Genomic DNA, 18273 nt, shown 5'->3' with positions numbered 1-18273 from the left:
CTGAGCGAGCCAGAGCCCCCAGATCAGCTGCTCCTTTAACCCCGTCCTTTCTGAGTGAAGAACAGGCGCCCTCAGGCGACCTACACACACAGGCAGAGCCAAATCCAAAGCTGAGCCCCTGGGAGCTGTGAGAACAAAGAAGAAAAAGGGAAATCTCTCCCAGCAGCCTCAGGAGCAGCAGATTAAATCTCCACAATCAACTTGATGTACCCTGCATCTGTGGAATACCTGAATACACAACGAATCATCCCAAAGTTGAGATGGTGGACTTTGGGAGCAACTGTAGACTTGGGGATTGCTTTCTGCATCTAATTTGTTTATGGTTTTATGTTTATCTTAGTTTAGTATTTACAGCTTATTATCATTGGTAGATTTGTTTATTGATTTGGTTGCTCTCTTTCTTTTTGTTTTTAATATATATATATATTTTTTCCTTTTTCTCTTTTTGTGAGTGTATATGTGTATGCTTCTTTGTGTGATTTTGTCTGTATAGCTTTGCTTTTGCCATTTGTCCTAGGGTTCTGTCTGTCATTATTATTATTATTTTGCATAGTTTTTAGTACTTGTTATCATTGGTGGATTTGTTTTTTGGTTTGGTTGCTCTCTTCTTTCTTTTTTTATTTTAATAACTCTGTTTTATTTTATTTTTTCTTTCTTTCTTTTCTCCCTTTTCTTCTGAGCCCTGTGGCTGACAGGGATTTGTGCTCCAGCTGGATGTCAGGCCTGAGCCTCTGAGGTGAGAGAGCCAAGTTCAGGACATTGGTCCACAGAGACCTCCCAGCTCCACGTAATATCAAACGGCAAAAGCTCTCCCAGAGATCTCCATCTTAGCACTAAGAGCCAGATCCACTCAACGACCAGCAAGCTACAGTGCTGGACACCCTATGACAAACCACTAGCAAGACAGGAACACAACCCCACCCATTAGCAGAGAGCCTGCCTAAAATCATAAAAGTCCAAAGACACCCCAAAACACAACACCAGACGTGGACCTGCCCACCAGAAAGACAAGATCCAGCCTCATCCACCAGAACACAGGCACTAGTCCCCTCCACCAGGAAGCCTACACAACCCACTGAAACAATTTTAGCCACTGGGGACAGACACCAAAAACAACGGGAACTATGAAAATGCAGGCTGCAAAAAGGAGACCCCAAATACAGTAACATAAGAAGAATGAGAAGACAGAAAAACACACAGCAGATGAAGGAGCAAGATAAAAACCCACCAGACCTAACAAATGAAGAGGAAATAGGCAGTCTACCTGAAAAAGAATTCAGAATAATGATAGTAAAGATGATCCAAAATCTTGGAAATAGAGAAAATGCAAGAAACATATAACAAGGACCTAGAAGAACTAAAGATGAAACAAGCAACAATGAACAACACAACAAATGAAATTAAAAATACTCTAGATGGGATCAATAGCAGAATAACTGAGGCAGAAGAACGGATAAGTGACCTGGAAGATAAAATAGTGGAAATAACTACTGCAGAGCAGAATAAAGAAAAAAGAATGAAAAGAACTGAGGACGGTCTCAGAGACCTCTGGGACAACATTAAATGCACCAACATTCGAATTATAGGGGTTCCAGAAGAAGAAGAGAAAAAGAAAGGGACTGAGAAAATATTTGAAGAGATTATAGTTGAAAACTTCCCTAATATGGGAAAGAAATAGTTAATCAAGCCCACGAAGCACAGAGAGTCCCATACAGGATAAATCCAAGGAGAAACACACCAAGACACATATTAATCAAACTGTCAAAAATTAAATACAAAGAAAACATATTAAAAGCAGCAAGGGAAAAACAACAAATAACAAAAAAGGGAATCCCCATAAGGTTAACAGCTGATCTTTCAGCAGAAACTCTGCAAGCCAGAAGGGACTGGCAGGACATATTTAAAGTCATGAAGGAGAAAAACCTACAACCAAGATTACTCTACCCAGCAAGGAACTCATTCAGATTTGATGGAGAAATTAAAACCTTTACAGACAAGCAAAAGCTGAGAGAGTTCAGCACCACCAAACCAGCTTTACAACAAATGCTAAAGGATCTTCTCTAGACAAGAAACACAAGAGAAGGAAAAGACCTACAATAACAAACCCAAAACAATTAAGAAAATGGGAATAGGAACATACATATCGATAATTACCTTAAATGTAAATGGACTAAATGCTCCCACCAAAAGACACAGACTCGGTGAATGGATACAAAAACAAGACCCATATATATGCTGTCTACAAGAGTCCCACTTCAGACCTAGAGACACATAGAGACTGAAAGTAAGGGGATGAAAAAACATATTCCATGCAAATGGAAACCAAAAGAAAGCTGGAGTAGCAATTCTCATATCAGACAAAATAGACTTTAAAATAAAGACTATTAGAAGAGACAAAGAAGGACACTACATAATGATCAAGGGATCGACCCAAGAAAAAGAGATAACAATTGTAAATATTTATGCACCCAACATAGGAGCACCTCAATACATAAGGCAAATACTAACAGCCATAAAAGGAGAAATCAACAGTAACACATTCATAGTAGGGGCCTTTAACACCCCACTATCACCAATGGACAGATCATCCAAAATGAAAATAAATAAGGAAACACAAGCTTTAAATGATACATTAAACAGATGGACTTAATTGATACTTATAGGACATTCCATCCAAAAACAACAGAATACACATTTTTCTCAAGTGCTCATGGAACATTCTCCAGGATAGATCATATCTTGGGTCACAAATCAAGCCTTGGTAAATTTAGGAAAATTGAAATTGTATCAAGTATCTTTTCCGACCACAACGCTATGAGACTAGATATCAATTACAGGAAAAGATCTGTAAAAAATACAAACACATAGAGGCTAAACAATACACTACTGAATAACGAAGTGATCACTGAAGAAATCAAAGAGGAAATCAAAAAATACCTAGAAACAAATGACAATGGAGACACGACGACCCAAAACCTATGGGATGCAGCAAAAGCAGTTCTAAGAGGGAAGTTTATAGCAATACAATCCTACCTTAAGAAACAGGAAACATCTCAAATAAACAACTTAACCTGGCACCTAAAGCAATTAGAGAAAGAAGAACAAAAAAAACCCAAAGTTAGCAGAAGGAAAGAAATCATAAAAATCAGATCAGAAATAAATGAAAAAGAAATGAAGGAAACAATAGCAAAGATCAATAAAACTAAAAGCTGGTTCTTTGAGAAGATAAACAAAATTGATAAACCATTAGCCAGACTCATCAAGAAAAGAAGGGAGAAGACTCAAATCAATAGAATTAGAAATGAAAAAGGAGAAGTAACAACTGACACTGCAGAAATACAAAAGATCATGAGAGATTACTACAAGCAACTCTATGCCAATAAGATGGACACCCTGGAAGAAATGGACAAATTCTTAGAAATGCACAACCTGCCAAGACTGAATAAGGAAGAAATAGAAAATATGAACCAACCAATCACAAGCACTGAAATTGAAACTGTGATTAAAAATCTTCCAACAAACAAAAGCCTAGAACCAGATGGCTTCACAGGCGAATTCTATCAAACAATGGGAATAGGAACATACATATTGATAATTTCCTTAAATGTAAATGGACTAAATGCTCCCACCAAGACAGAGACTGGCTTAATGGATACAAAAACAAGACCCATATATATGCTGTCTACAAGAGACCCACTTCAGACCTAGAGAGACATAGAGACTGAAAGTAAGGGGATGGAAAAAGATATTCCATGCAAATGGAAACCAAAAGAAAGCTGGAGTAGCAATTCTTATATCAGACAAAATAGACTTTAAAATAAAGAGTATTAGAAAAGACAAAGAAGGACACTACATAATGATCAAGGGATCAATCCAAGAAAAAGAGATCTCAAACTCTTCCAAAATATAGCAGAGGGAGGAATACTCCCAAACTCATTCTACGAGGTCACCATCACCCTGATACCAAAACCAGACAAGGATGTCACATAGAAAGGAAACTACAGACCAATATCACTGATGAACATAGATGCAAAAATCTTCAACAAAAGAGTAGGAAACAGAATCCAACAGCACATTAAAAGGATCATACACCATGATCAAGTGGGGTTTATCCCAGGAATGCAAGGATTCTTCAGTATATGCAATACAATCAACGTGATACACCATATTAACAAATTGAAGGAGAAAAACCATATGATCATCTCAATAGATGCAGAGAAAGCTTTCGACAAAATTCAACACCCATTTATGATAAAAACCCTGCAGAAAGTAGGCATAGAGGGAACTTTCCTTAATATAATAAAGGCCATATATGACAAACCCACAGCCAACATCGTCCTCAATGGTGAAAAACTGAAACCATTTCCACTAAGATCAGGAACAATACAAGGTTGCCCACTCTCACCACTCTTATTCAACATAGTTTTGGAAGTTTTAGCCACAGCAATTAGAGAAGAAAAGGAAATAAAAGGAATCCAAATCAGAAAAAAAGTAAAGCTGTCATTGTTTGCAGATGACATGATACTATACATAGAGAATCCTAAAGATGCTACCAGAAAACTACTAGAGCTAATCAATGAATTTGGTAAAGTAGCAGGATACAAAATTAATGCACAGAAGTCTCTTGCATTCCCATACACTAATGATGAAAAATCTGACAGTGAAATCAAGAAAACACTCCCATTTACCATTGCAACAAAAAGAATAAAATATCCAGGAATAAACCTACCTAAGGAGACAAAATGCCTGTATGCAGAAAATTGTAAGACACTGATGAAAGAAATTAAAGATGATACAAATAGATGGAGAGATATACCATGTTCTTGGATTGGAAGAATCAACGTTGTGGAAACAACTCTACTACAGAAAGCAATCTACAGATTCAATGCTGTCCCTATCAAACTACCACTGGCATTTTTCACAGAACTAGAACAAAAATTTCACAATTTGTGTGGAAACACAAAAGACCCCAAATAGCCAAAGCAACCTTGAGAAAGAAAAACGGAGCTGGAGGAAGCAGGCTCCCAGACTTCAGACTATACTACAAAGCTACAGTAATCAAGACAGTATGGTACTGGCACAAAAACAGAAATATAGATCAATGGAACAGGATAGAAAGCCCAGAGATAAACCCACGCACATATGGTCACCTCATCTTTGATAAAGGAGGCAGGAATGTACAGTGGAGAAAGGACAGCCTCTTCGATAAGTGGTGCTGGGAAAACTGGACAGCTACATGTAAAAGTATGAGATTAGATCACTCCCTAACACCATACACAAAAATAAGATCAAAATGGATTAAAGACCTAAATGTAAGGCCAGAAACTACCAAACTCTTAGAGGAAAACATAGGCAGAACACTCTATGACATAAGTCACAGCAAGATCCTTTTTGACCCACCTCCTAGAGAAATGGAAATAAAATCAAAAATAAACAAATGGGACCTAATGAAACTTCAAAGCTTTTGCACAGCAAAGGAAACCATAAACAAGACCAAAAGACAACCCTCAGAATGGGAGAAAATATTTGCAAATGAAGCAACTGACAAAGGATTAATCTCCAAAATTTACAAGCAGCTCATGCAGCTCAATAACAAAAAAACAAATAACCCAGTCCAGAAATGGGCAGAAGACCTAAATAGACACTTCTCCAAAGAAGATATACAGACTGCCAACAAACACATGAAAGAATGCTCAACATCATTAGTCATTAGAGAAATGCAAATCAAAACTACAATGAGATATCATATCCCACTGATCAGAATGGCCATCATCAAAAAATCTAGAAACAATAAATGCTGGAGAGGGTGCGGAGAAAAGGGAACACTCTTGCACTGCTGGTGGGAATGTGAATTGGTACAGCCACTATGGAGAACAGTATGTAGGTTCTTTAAAAAACTACAAATAGAACTACCGTATGACCCAGCAATCCCACTACTGGGCATATACCCTGAGAAAACCATAATTCAAAAAGAGTCATGTACCAAAATGTTTATTGCAGCTCTATTTACAATAGCCAGGAGATGGAAACAACCTAAGTGTCCATCATCGGATGAATGGATAGAGGATGTGGCACATATATACAATGGAATATTACTCACCCAGAAAAAGAAACAAAACTGAGCTATTTGTAATGAGGTGGATGGACCTAGAGTCTGTCATACAGAGTGAAGTAAGTCAGAAAGAGAAAGACAAATACTGTATGCTAACACATATATATGGAATTTAAGGGAAAAAAATGTCATGAAGAACCTAGGGGTAAGACAGGAATAAAGACAGAGACCTACTAGAGAATGGACTTGAGGATATGGGGAGGGGGAAGGGTAAGCTGTGACAAAGCGAGAGAGTGGCATGGACATATATACACTACCAAACATAAGGTAGATAGCTAGTGGGAAGTAGCCGCATAGCACAGGGAGATCAGCTTGGTGGTTTGTGACCACCTAGAGGGGTGGAATAGGGAGGGTGGAAGGGAGGGAGACGCAAGAGGGAGGAGATATGGGAACATAGGCATATGTATAACTGATTCACTTTGTTATAAAGCAGAAACTAACACACCGTTGTAAAGCAATTATACTCCAATAAAGATGTAAAAAGAAAAAAAAATTGGAATGCTCAGAAAATAGTCATGCTGAAACCCTAAACAAAGAATATATTAAATTTTGCCATGCTTTTTTAGAACAGTTTAAGAAAACAACCATAACTGAAAGGGAACAGGAGGGATCCCTCAAAAGTAATATTGTCCAAAGTTTAAAACTCCCAATTTTTAAATAACAGGTACTTTGGGGAATTGCACATTAAATTCCCTAAACTGCCTACTGTTTCCAAATTTAAATATTTATTCATAAACTAGTGAACACTCCAAGCTCTTTACTTGGTGGAGTTGCTCCCAATCAACATTTTAGTTCTGGTAGTGCTATAGAGCAGTGCTTGCAAGTGCAACTACTTGAAATTTTTATTTCAAAACAGAATGGAAAATTGAAATGTTAAAGTGCTACTAATAATGATATGATGTATGTATCTCTTAAAACTTAAACTACTGAAGCAAACATGAAAATCATTAGATGTCCTGAAAGGGGGGAATCATATGCTCATTTAATTTCAGTGGTAAACTGTTCAAATATGAAAGGAAAAAAATGAAAGAACAAATATACAACTGAGCAAACACATAATTAAAGGGTATACTTAAGGATTTCTGCGATGGGAACTCCACTGCGTGTTTAAATCTATTGTTTGACCTGTACATTATATTTTCATACATTTTCAGGAATTCATTTCCCACTAAAATTGCTGACCACTTTACTGGGAGCAAGAAACCCTAAAAATAATTGATCCAATTAGTTTCACTACTCTGTGATTAACATAGTTTCAAATACTGAAGGAAATGACGCCAGCCAAAACAAACAAACACCCCCCCCCACAAAAAAAATGAACAACAGAAAACCATGGTAATGGAAGAAGAAAAAAATAAAAACAGTAAGCTAGGAGGGCCTAAGCTTGGCTACTGTGTGATTTTGTGTTTCACAGTATATTAAGGAAGTTAAATCAGACATTCCCTCGTATTTATTAGGTTTAAAACTCTAAGCCTTAAATAAATGCATTGTACTGCATTAAAATAACAGAAAAAGAAAAATAATCTCAGCTGAAACATGTGAATGTCCCACTAGCTGCCAAGACTTGAGCTACAAAGATAAATTGGATATGTTCCCCGTTACAGCTGAATATACAAGTTCTAAAATAAAAGCAACATACTACTTTATCAGATAATGCTACCAATGAAATCTTACTGGTTTTAGAAAGGGGATGGAATTTTAATGAATCAGGGCATCTATTTTTGCTTTATTAGGCATATACAATCATAAGTGAAAACAAATGAAACACATATAAATGCAATCGTAAAATAGTATTTTATTATTTTTAATATAGTGCTGTAACATTTCATAATATTGCATACTACTCAAATGTTGGTTTATTTAGTTTGGCAAGAATATCTTCCCCTCATCCCACTTCCCAATTAGAATTTAAAGATGCATTATCCTTTTAGAGATCCATCATATTGGCTCCTAATATGTTACATTTCATAAAACAGTAATGCTATGAACTAAAATGAGTAAAGGCTAACAACAATTACTTTGATTTCACAGTTTCACAAAGCAGCCAGTAGATTGCTGAATTTAGAACAGCAACAAAAATCCACGAAGACTTTGTATTATAATTACTTTATCCATAATGCTCCTTCTTGAGAGAAGAAAAAATATGAAGGCAAAGGTAATGCTTTGTCCAACAAAAGTCCTTTATCCAAAAAATCAACCTTTATCTGCAAATAGGTTTTACAGTTACCAAATGATATGCTGTTTCTGTGCCAACAGATTTTATCACTTTTTTTTGGTTTTTATTTTTTGCTTGCTTGTTCTAGTGCTACCAGCAAGTGAACAAAATGACACTAAAAATTAAGTTCTAGGAACAATTTTCAAAATAAAACTTAGAGTAAAAAAAACCCCAGGGCATTGAGTCAAGTACTTACAAATATAAAACAAGTAAGCATAATTGCATAGATTAGCTAGTAAAAATTCAAATTCAGACAAAAATAAAACACCGAATTTAATTCAATAAATGTAAAGGACTCTTTCAAGTATTCTCTTGATTTTTACATTAATGTTGCATGCATTGCCCTTTTACAACATGTTTTCATTGTTTTTTTTTTGGCACAGTTTCTCTCGGATTAAAATATAATAAATCTTAGGAAAGCAAGTTGAAAAAAGAAAATTTTTCCCACAAGGGTCAGTGAAGATTAATGAAAATACATTTTGGAGCATTTAAAATAGTACATTTGAAAAGAGTAGTCATATTAAAAAAATTTGTAGGAACAAAGTATTTGCTAGTATTGGTTCAATAAAGTCATCACCACACCAACTATTACATATTACCCCTTGCATTCACATCTAATCAAATTAATTACCCAAGTAACAGATCCAATGAATTAAATATAATTTTATATATAAATGCTTAAAATATGGTCAAATTCTATACTTAGAGATATAATGCTTATTTCACTGGCAAAAATTTAAAAATCCTCCCCTCAAAGGTCATTCTATTATTTCTATTATTTTTCCTTCTGTAAGAACTATTTTGTTTGAAAGACTTAGCTTAAAGATTTATTAATGTGACTACAGGGTCCTCAAAAAAAAAGCAGGCACAGCTGGTTAGTTTATGAATTATGCTGCATTAACAAGTTCAATTGATTAGAAAGAGTGGAACACCCTGTCACCTGATACTTATAAACTATCTGCATCACAATAAAGTGTTTATCTGATAAATTCACCATCAATTTGGTGATCTTTAATATAACTACCCTGTTCTTTTGAATATACATATACTGAACTTCATAACTTCTACTACAATAAAAAGGGCATAGATACAATCTTCTACTTAACAATATAAAAGAGGTTTGGCAGATGCAGTCAGCACTGTGGACACCATTTAAACCTGTATTGTATAGCTTGTAGGTTTTTAAGTGTCTTGCCAAAAGCTTAGTTTCATGATATTTAATTTACAAAGTGTCATACTATTTAAAAGTACTCCTATATACATTTCCTTCTTGTAACATACCTCTGATTTCCAGCAGAAACATTATAAATGCTATCATAAATGAAATCTTCTTTACAGAATAGACTATGAATCATATCAAAAATGCTTTTAGTTCCCATCTTAAAACATCAGTAAACTAATTTTTAAACAAGTATTTTAGGTATACAATTGGAAATGTAAATAGCCTGCACATAACTATAATAATGAAAAGACTGATTCAACAGTACCATATCTGCTTAGAAAACTACCAAGTATAGTACTGTGAGAAAAACACACAGACACACACATATATATGTACCTGTAAATAAATATATATATATAATTTTCTATTGAAACTTTTTTTTAAAGTTTCACAGTATGAAGAGGTTTTTGCTGTTAATACATAAACACATACATTATATTGACAAATCTGATACAAATGTAATCTAATACGATGGTTCATTAACAAGCAGCAGTTTGACCCTTTGAGGATCACCAAAGGGGAAAAAAATCCTAATATAGGGTTCAACCAATTAAAGAATCCTTAGTAATTTTCATGAATAGCATCCTTTTGTGTCCAAACCATTAAGTCCATTTAATAAAATTTAACACATAACAAGGTGATTTCTTCAGGAGAATTTTGCCATTCAAGTACCTAAGTTCATTATTACATAGAAAGTGAAACTTTTCAATTACTGCTCTGAAAAATCAGAGAAAGGAATACAGTATTATTTTTGCTATGCAGCACTACTTTAGATTCATGATGGCATCTCATGATGCTCTTTAAAATGAGCAGTGAAAAAATAATAAAACACTATTTCAAAAATGTTGGCATATTTGGTCAAAATACAAAATATACTAATATAATAGCATTTATATGTTAAAAACACAAACATTTAAATGTTGTGTAATCATTTTAATGTGTTCAACATGAAGAACAGCTTCTTTCTTCACAATTGCCACATTTTAATTGATTATCAGTACAATATTTCTTCTGTATTTTATAAGTAACTTTTACAGGTTTTCTGTAGTAATTTTTTTTTGCAAAGTATAACTTACAGCACAGTGATTTATAATTTAAGGTAATAGCTATTTTCACATTCTAATTTAGCTTTTTCTCTGTTTCATGCTTCTGAAGCTCTTTTGTTTTTGTTTTTGCTTTGAGAGGTAGATTTAGTAAAGAATGGGCATATCAAACTTACTGCCAAAATGCAATTATCGACAGCTGTACTGCTAATGTGCAGTTTCTAAGAATGCTAGAAAAATTCAGAACCATTATTGTAATACTTTACTAAAGTTTTCCTTTTCAGGCTTAAATTATTAAATAATCTCATAATGTATTTAACTGTTCACAAATAGATACAAAAAAAACAATGAAAGACATATATACAGGCACACCAAAATAACAACAAAACTATAATAAAAGGTTGCATATGGATGGAAACTTGTTTTGTTTTGCTTTTTAAAAGTGCATTAACGTCTCTTTTTTGTTCTACATAAAAACACATCAAATATTCCTAATGACATTACAAGAAAAGGGAGATATCTGAAGCTACCCTTTTTAGCCATTAATTTTTCCTCCTACCAAGTTAAAGTTGAAACCCTTCCATTGGTGCTTCCTGCTGCTGAAATACAAACTGTTGTTGGTTTTCATCCACGTGAGGTACAATACTGGAGTCGTCATCTTCTACACCAAAGTAATGTTCAATCAGATCAAAAGCCTTTTGGTAAATTTCCTGATTTTCATGACTTTGAAGAAATTCGATTTTATCCAGGCCTATTAACGCAAAGCATATGTCAAAAACAAAGTTGTTACTCGAATTTCAACATACATTTAAGTCAAAATAATGAATCAATAGCATCCATCACTCCACTGGCAATTGGATTGTTATTTTTATCTAATTAAAAAGATGAAAATATAATTTTTAAAGGTTACTTTCCATTTACAGTTATTACAAAATATTGGCTATATTCCCTGTGCTGTATACTACATCCTTGAGCCTATCTTACACCCAATAGTTTGTACTTCCCACTCCCCCACCCCACAGGTAACCACTAGTTTACTCTATAAGAGTCTGCTTCTTTTTTGTTATATTCACTAGTTTGTAGTATTTTTTAGATTCTACATATAAGTGATATCATAACTTTAATCTAATTTTTGCACATACTGATAGCCAACACTTATGCCTTATACTTCAAGAATGAAAGAATGGGGCAATGTGGTATGAAGAATAAGCACAGGCTGGGGAGTAGGAAGATCATAGACTCCACCCTTCCAGTTGTGTGATTTTTCCCAAATAAGTTTGGTTCCTCTGTACTTTAGTTTCTGAATTTTAAAATGACAGTTTTACATTATGTAACTCCACAAGTTGTTTCCAGAGTAACTGTGCTAAATAAAAAGCACAAAAAGGGAAAGCAACAAAATAAAAAGAAAAAAACTAAAATACAAGCAAGCTACCACACAAGTTCTCTCACAGAATGAGCCAAAAGGTATCAATAAGGATAAATGAATACTATTTGCAAATCCAATACAGCCTATAAGTGAAACTGAAAAAGCTCATTTCAATAGTATAAGGAGAATCTACAGTGCTCTAGTTTATTGCTCACAAGAAAATAATCTACATACAAGTCTGGGTGATGCTAAAAATCTTTTTCACTTATTACAGATAAACCTCTTCAATTATATGATTGCAGGATATAAGGAATAAGCAAAGTAGTCATATCTATATACAATCATAGAATAGCCTAAACTCTAGTATAACTTGGGATCAAAATAATGATTGTAGTAAGGAAATATTCTTATATCAGTGATTGATAACTTTTATTTATATGATGTTTTAACCATTGACATTATATAATTTGAAATAAAGGCAAAGTGATCTCCCAGGCTTGGTTCAAGAATCACAAATAAAAGCTTGACTCAACCATATAATATAATAGGACTTAAGACAGAAAGTGAATATTTAATGGAAATATATTGAGAGGAAAAAATACTGACTTAGATTCATGTGTTATCCTAAAATAAATTCCATGTGAGTTAAGTTAAATATCTTAAGACTCCAATCAGAAAAATCTAGCCAATAAATAAAATAATTTTCATCAAATCTCTGTGAGGACAATGACTTTGTAAACTTTGAAGGAATAGAATATTAGGCTGAACCATTTATTAATTATAAAAGAACACAGTTTATCTCATTAAATTAAAAAGGTAAAAAGGATGGGAGAAAAGCTGTATTAAAATAAACTATAAAATAAAATTCAAATTTTTACAAAAAATGACAAGTTGGTAACTGGACAAAGTATAATAAAGATGTAATTGAGATAAGGAAATATACTAACACATGGAAAATACACACCACTTTCTACATGAAATAAAACAAGAAACACATAAAAACAACTTGGTGGTACCATTTTACATTGGCTAAATCAGCAAAATCAACAAAACAAGTAAGAGGCAGTGACACTGCCAAGTAACATGCCTTCAGAAAGCAAAATGAGAAAACATATCAAAAACTTAAAAAGAAGTTTGTGCCCAAGCTCAGCAATAATATCCTTGAAATTTTATCCCCAAGTATTAACTCAACAGAAGAAAAATATTAATAAATATTATGTTTTTGTATATTTTGTATTATTTGTATATTATAAATATTAAAATATATTAATGATATATTTTTAATAAAAATATTAAAAAATAAGCATCAGAAAGATGTTTATTTTGGCATATGTAAAGTGCAAAACGAATTGGAAACAAACTAATGGTCAACTACAAGAGTGTGGCTAAAACTCCACATAATATGGCTAAAACAGCAGGCAACATTCTCTTTTTATAACATTATGTGGCTATTGCAAATCACAGAAAATTATGCAAATCATAGAAATTATGTATTGTTTGGAGAAAATGTAAAATTTCTCCAAAATGTTGAAAGTAGAACACCAAACTATACATGGACTGCAATTATATCAATGTAAACTAATTCTGCATAAGGACAATGTAAAAAGGATGGTAAATAATAAAAAGAAATTGTTAGGATAATAGAATGAAGGGTAACTGTAAAAAAAAGATATCAAAAATATTATACTGCTTTTACACAAAATATTTTTATAGAATTAGAGGGGGAAAATGCCTATGGTAGATAATTAAGAATTGACTAACTCTCAACAAAGTGGGTATATAGTGAATGTACCTTAACATAATAAAGGCCATATATGACAAGCCCACAGGTAACATCATACTCAACAGTGGAAAGCTGAAAGCTTTTCCTCGAAGATCAGGAACAAGACAAGATTGTCCATTCTCATCACTTTTATTCAACATAGTAATGGAAGTCCTAGCCAGAGCAATTAGGCAATAAAAAGAAAAGTCATTCAATTCAGAAATGAAGAAGTAAAACTGTCACCATTTGCAGATGACATATTATATACAGAAAATTGTAGACCCCACCAAAAAACTGTTATAACTAATCAATGAATTCAGTAAAGCCACAGGATATAAAATCAATATACAAAAATCTGTTGCATTTCTATACCCTAGTAACAAACTATCAGAAAGAGAAATAAGGAAAACAATCCCATTTACAATTCCATCAAAAAGAATAAAATGCCTTGGAATAAACTTAACCAAGGAGGTTCATGAAAGACCTGTACCATGAAAACTATGATGAAAGAAACTAAAGAAGACACACATAAACAGAAAGACATTCTATGCTCATGGATTAGAAGAATTAATACTGTTAAAATGTTCATACTATCCAAAGCAATCTACAGATCCAATACAATCTCCATCAAAATTCCAACGGCATTTTTCACAGAAATATAACAATTAATCTGAAATTTGTATAGAACCACAAAAGAACCAAAAGAACCAAAATAGCCAAAGAAATCTTGAGAAAGAAGAACACAGCTGGAGGTATCATGTTCCCTGATTTACACACTATATTATAAAGCTATAATAACCAAAACAGTATAGTATTGGCATATAAGCAGATCAGTGGAACAAAGTAGAGAGCCCAGAAATAAACCCACATATATAGTCAATTAATTTATGACAAAGGAGCCAAGAATATGCAATGGGGGAAAAGGACAGTCTTTTCAATAAGTGATGCTGTGAAAATGATAGCTACATGCAAAAGAATGAAACTGGACCACCATCTTACACCATACTCAAAAGCTAACTCCAAATGGATTAAAGACTCAAATGTAACACATGAAACCATAAAACTCCTAGAAGAAAATATAGGCGGTAAGCTCCTCGACACTGGTCTTGGCGATGGTTTTTTGAATTTTGAAGTTGATGCCAGAAGAAAAGACCACAAAAGTAAAGATAAACAAGTGGGACCACATCACACTAAAAAACTTCTGCACAGCAAAGGAAAACATCAATAATATGAAAAGATAACCTATGAAATGAGAGAAAGTACTTGCAAATCATATACCTGGTAGGGGCTTAATATCCAAAATATATAAAGAATTCATACAACTCAATAGCATAAAACCAAACTATCCAATTAAAAAATGGGCAGAAGATCTGAATGGACATTTTTCCAAAGGAGATACACAGATGGCCAGCAGGTACATGAAAAGATGCTCAACATCATTAATCATCAGGGAAATGCAAATCAAAACCACAACAAGGTATCACTTTACACCTGTTAGAATAACTATTATGAAAAAGACAAGATAAGCGTTGGCAAGGATGTGGAGAAAGGGAACCCTTGTGCAGTGTTGGTGGGAATGTAAACTGATGCAACCACTATGGAAAACAGTACAGAGGCTCCTCAAAAAATTAAAAATATAAGTGTTGTATAATCCAGCAATTCTACTTCTGGGCATTTATCTGAAGAAAATGAAAACACTAACTCAAAAAATATATGAACCCTCATGTTCACTTCAGCATTATTTGCAATAGCCCAGACATGGAAGCAATCTAAGTATCCATCAAAGAATGAATGGATAAGAAAATGTATATGTATATGTGTGTGTGTATATATATATATATATATATATATATATATATATATTCCACACACAGTGGAATATTATTCAGCCATAAAAAAGAAGGAAATCTTGCCATTTGCAACAACCTGGATGGACCCTAAGGACATTACAGTCAGTGAAACAAGTCATAGATAAAGACAAATACTGTATAATATCACTTATATGTAGAATCTAAAAAAACAAACAAACAAACAAACAAAAAACGAGCTCATAGATACAGAGCACAGACAGATTGGCGGTTGCCAGAGGCAGCAGGTGGGGGGTGAATTATATGGGTGAAAGGGGCTGCCAAAAGGCACAAACTTCTAGTTTGTACAATCTTTGGGGAAGTAATGTACAGCAATGGGGACTATAGTTAATAATACTGTATTGTATGTTTGAAAGCTTCTAAGACAGTAAATCTGAAGAGTTCTCATTACAAGAAAAAAATTTTTAACTATGTTTCATGACATGAACTAAAATTATTATGCTCATTTTGCAGTATATACAAATATTGAATCACTATGTTATATACATGAAACCAATATATCACTTGTATCTCAATTAAAAAAATTGATAGTAATTATAAATTTTTGACTGCTTACCATATGCTTCTTCAATGAGGGCACAGTATGGATTAATGCCTATTCCATTCTGCTTACATTCTTGTTCTCCAAGACGTAAAATATTTTCAAGTCCATTTAAAGCCACTTGGACTATTTTAGAGTCCATAACAGTCAATAGGTCACAAAGTGGTTTAATGCAGCCTAAGGCTACCAAATACCTTCAGAGTAATTAAAAAAAGAAAAGTGGGGAAAAAACATTTTAAAAGATTTAAATAAATATTATTTATAGCAATGACATGAAAATATTCTTCAGCGAAATGCTACATAAACAATTAAGTATTCCTATACAATCTAAAACATCAAAAAATTTAAATTTTTACTTACATAGGAACCTGAAAATTCTTACTCTCCTAGTTTCATAATTTAACATAATTAGCAATAAATGGTATTACAAATATTAGAAAAAAATACATGCAAGCAAATTGGTACTTACACCTGTTTTTGCATAGCATATGAGCACTAAGAATAATGGGCTCAAGGTTTATTTTTGGTTTTGATTTTTATGGTTAGTTGGCCCATGAAACACATGGAGTCATATGGGGATAGGTAGAAATGAAGATGGAGAAGACATCTAAATCAAACTTCAGGAAATTTCCCACAAAAACAATTGTAGTTAATGTTCTAAAACATCTGCTATGTTTCAAAAGCATAGACGGCTTCTAGGAGCAAAACAGGCCATGTTGTGAATAATTTTAATAAATAATGATCACAAAAACTATTCTACTCATTTCCTAATGCTTTTTTCCTTTTCTAGTTGTTATTAGCTCCTTAAAGTAACTGATTTGTTCACTTGGCAAAAAGTCCACATTAAGCATGTCCTGAAGTCCATATTAAATATGCTCTAAAGCCAGGCTGCATGGCTTCAAGTCCTAATTACACTCCTTATTAGTTGTGTGATTTTTGAGTAACTTCTCTGTGCCTCAGTTTCCACATCTTAAGTGGGAATAATAATAGTACCAAACACAGAAGGTTGCTGTAAGAATACTGCAGGTATTCAGTAACAGTTTCCATCCCCCCACCCCCTGGCTTTTTTAAATGTGCATACCTTCACTGGAGCACTCACTTGCCATATACTATTATTACTGTGACTGATCAAATATAATTGCTGAATGAATAACTATCTCACAGAGTTATAAAGTTAAAGAAAAGAAAATACTTGAAAGTATCTGATGCACTGCTGATGCTCAATAATTGAAACGACTTAGCACAACAACTGGCACTCAGTAAATATTAGTGATATGCATGCTGAACCTTATCTGAGATCAAGACTTCTTCCCATATATGTAGAGTTAATGAAATAGTGAAAACTGGCTAGAAAAATAATGATCTCAGTTTGGACACCTGATTCATACTAATACTTTTTTTTTTTTTTTTTTTGCGGCACGCGGACCTCTCACTGTTGTGGCCTCTCCCGTTGCAGAGCACAGGCTCCGGACGCGCAGGCTCAGCAGCCGTGGCTCACAGGCCCAGCCGCTCCGCAGCATGTGGGATCTTCCCGGACTGGGGCACGAACCCGTGTCCCCTGCATCAGCAGGCGGACCCTCAACCACTGCGCCACCAGGGAAGCCCCATACTAATACATTTTAAGGAATAATATACGGAACAGACACAAAGATGAAAATAAATGGAAAAAAATACAACTGTTTATAGGTGGACAAACTTTGGGCCCCTAAGCACATAAAAATAACACCAGCATTAAAAAAAATACAAGTTAGAACAAATGAAAGACCTTGTTTTATTACTGCTTGTATTCATGACACAAATGAAATGGAAATAATACTAATTAAATCAAAGAAGAGGAATGGAAAATAAAAAGCAGACAGATGTTATCAACATGTAGAGATATGAATCTGAGAAAAGAAGATAACAGTAGAAATGAAGGCAATAATAGACAATGATCTCCCAATAAGTAGATTTCAAAATCCTCTACATGATTTGTAAAATGGCATAGCAGACTGACTTCTTGTTTTATAAATTAAGAAATAAATCAAATATGCATTAGAAAATATTTCCTAAATAGTCACTTCAAGAAACCTAAAAAGTCCTGAGTTTCATGAAGGGATCCTCAGAACAAGAAGATTCTGTAGGAAGTCAGGCTTTTATAGAAT

General features: G+C 33.8%; 1 protein-coding gene across 2 annotated transcripts in view; it reads right to left on the bottom strand.

Annotated features, from left to right (window-relative positions):
• Positions 1-7883: 7883 nt before the first annotated feature.
• Positions 7884-18273, bottom strand: part of KPNA5 (karyopherin subunit alpha 5) — a 49085-nt gene continuing 38695 nt past the window's right edge. For both annotated transcript variants that reach the window (XM_060283564.1, XM_030853613.2), the window contains 2 exons: positions 16145-16323; positions 7884-11343 (listed from right to left, as the gene is read on the bottom strand). In XM_060283564.1, the coding sequence (XP_060139547.1) occupies positions 11156-11343; positions 16145-16323 (367 nt within the window). In that variant the 3' untranslated portion in view covers positions 7884-11155. The remainder of the gene's footprint in view (positions 11344-16144; positions 16324-18273) is intronic.

Source organism: Globicephala melas, chromosome 14 (genome assembly GCF_963455315.2).
Source record: "Globicephala melas chromosome 14, mGloMel1.2, whole genome shotgun sequence".
NCBI classification, from domain to species: Eukaryota; Metazoa; Chordata; class Mammalia; order Artiodactyla; family Delphinidae; genus Globicephala; species Globicephala melas.
The sequence above is the reverse complement of the archived record's forward strand: the minus strand, read 5'-3'. Positions and strand labels throughout refer to the sequence as shown.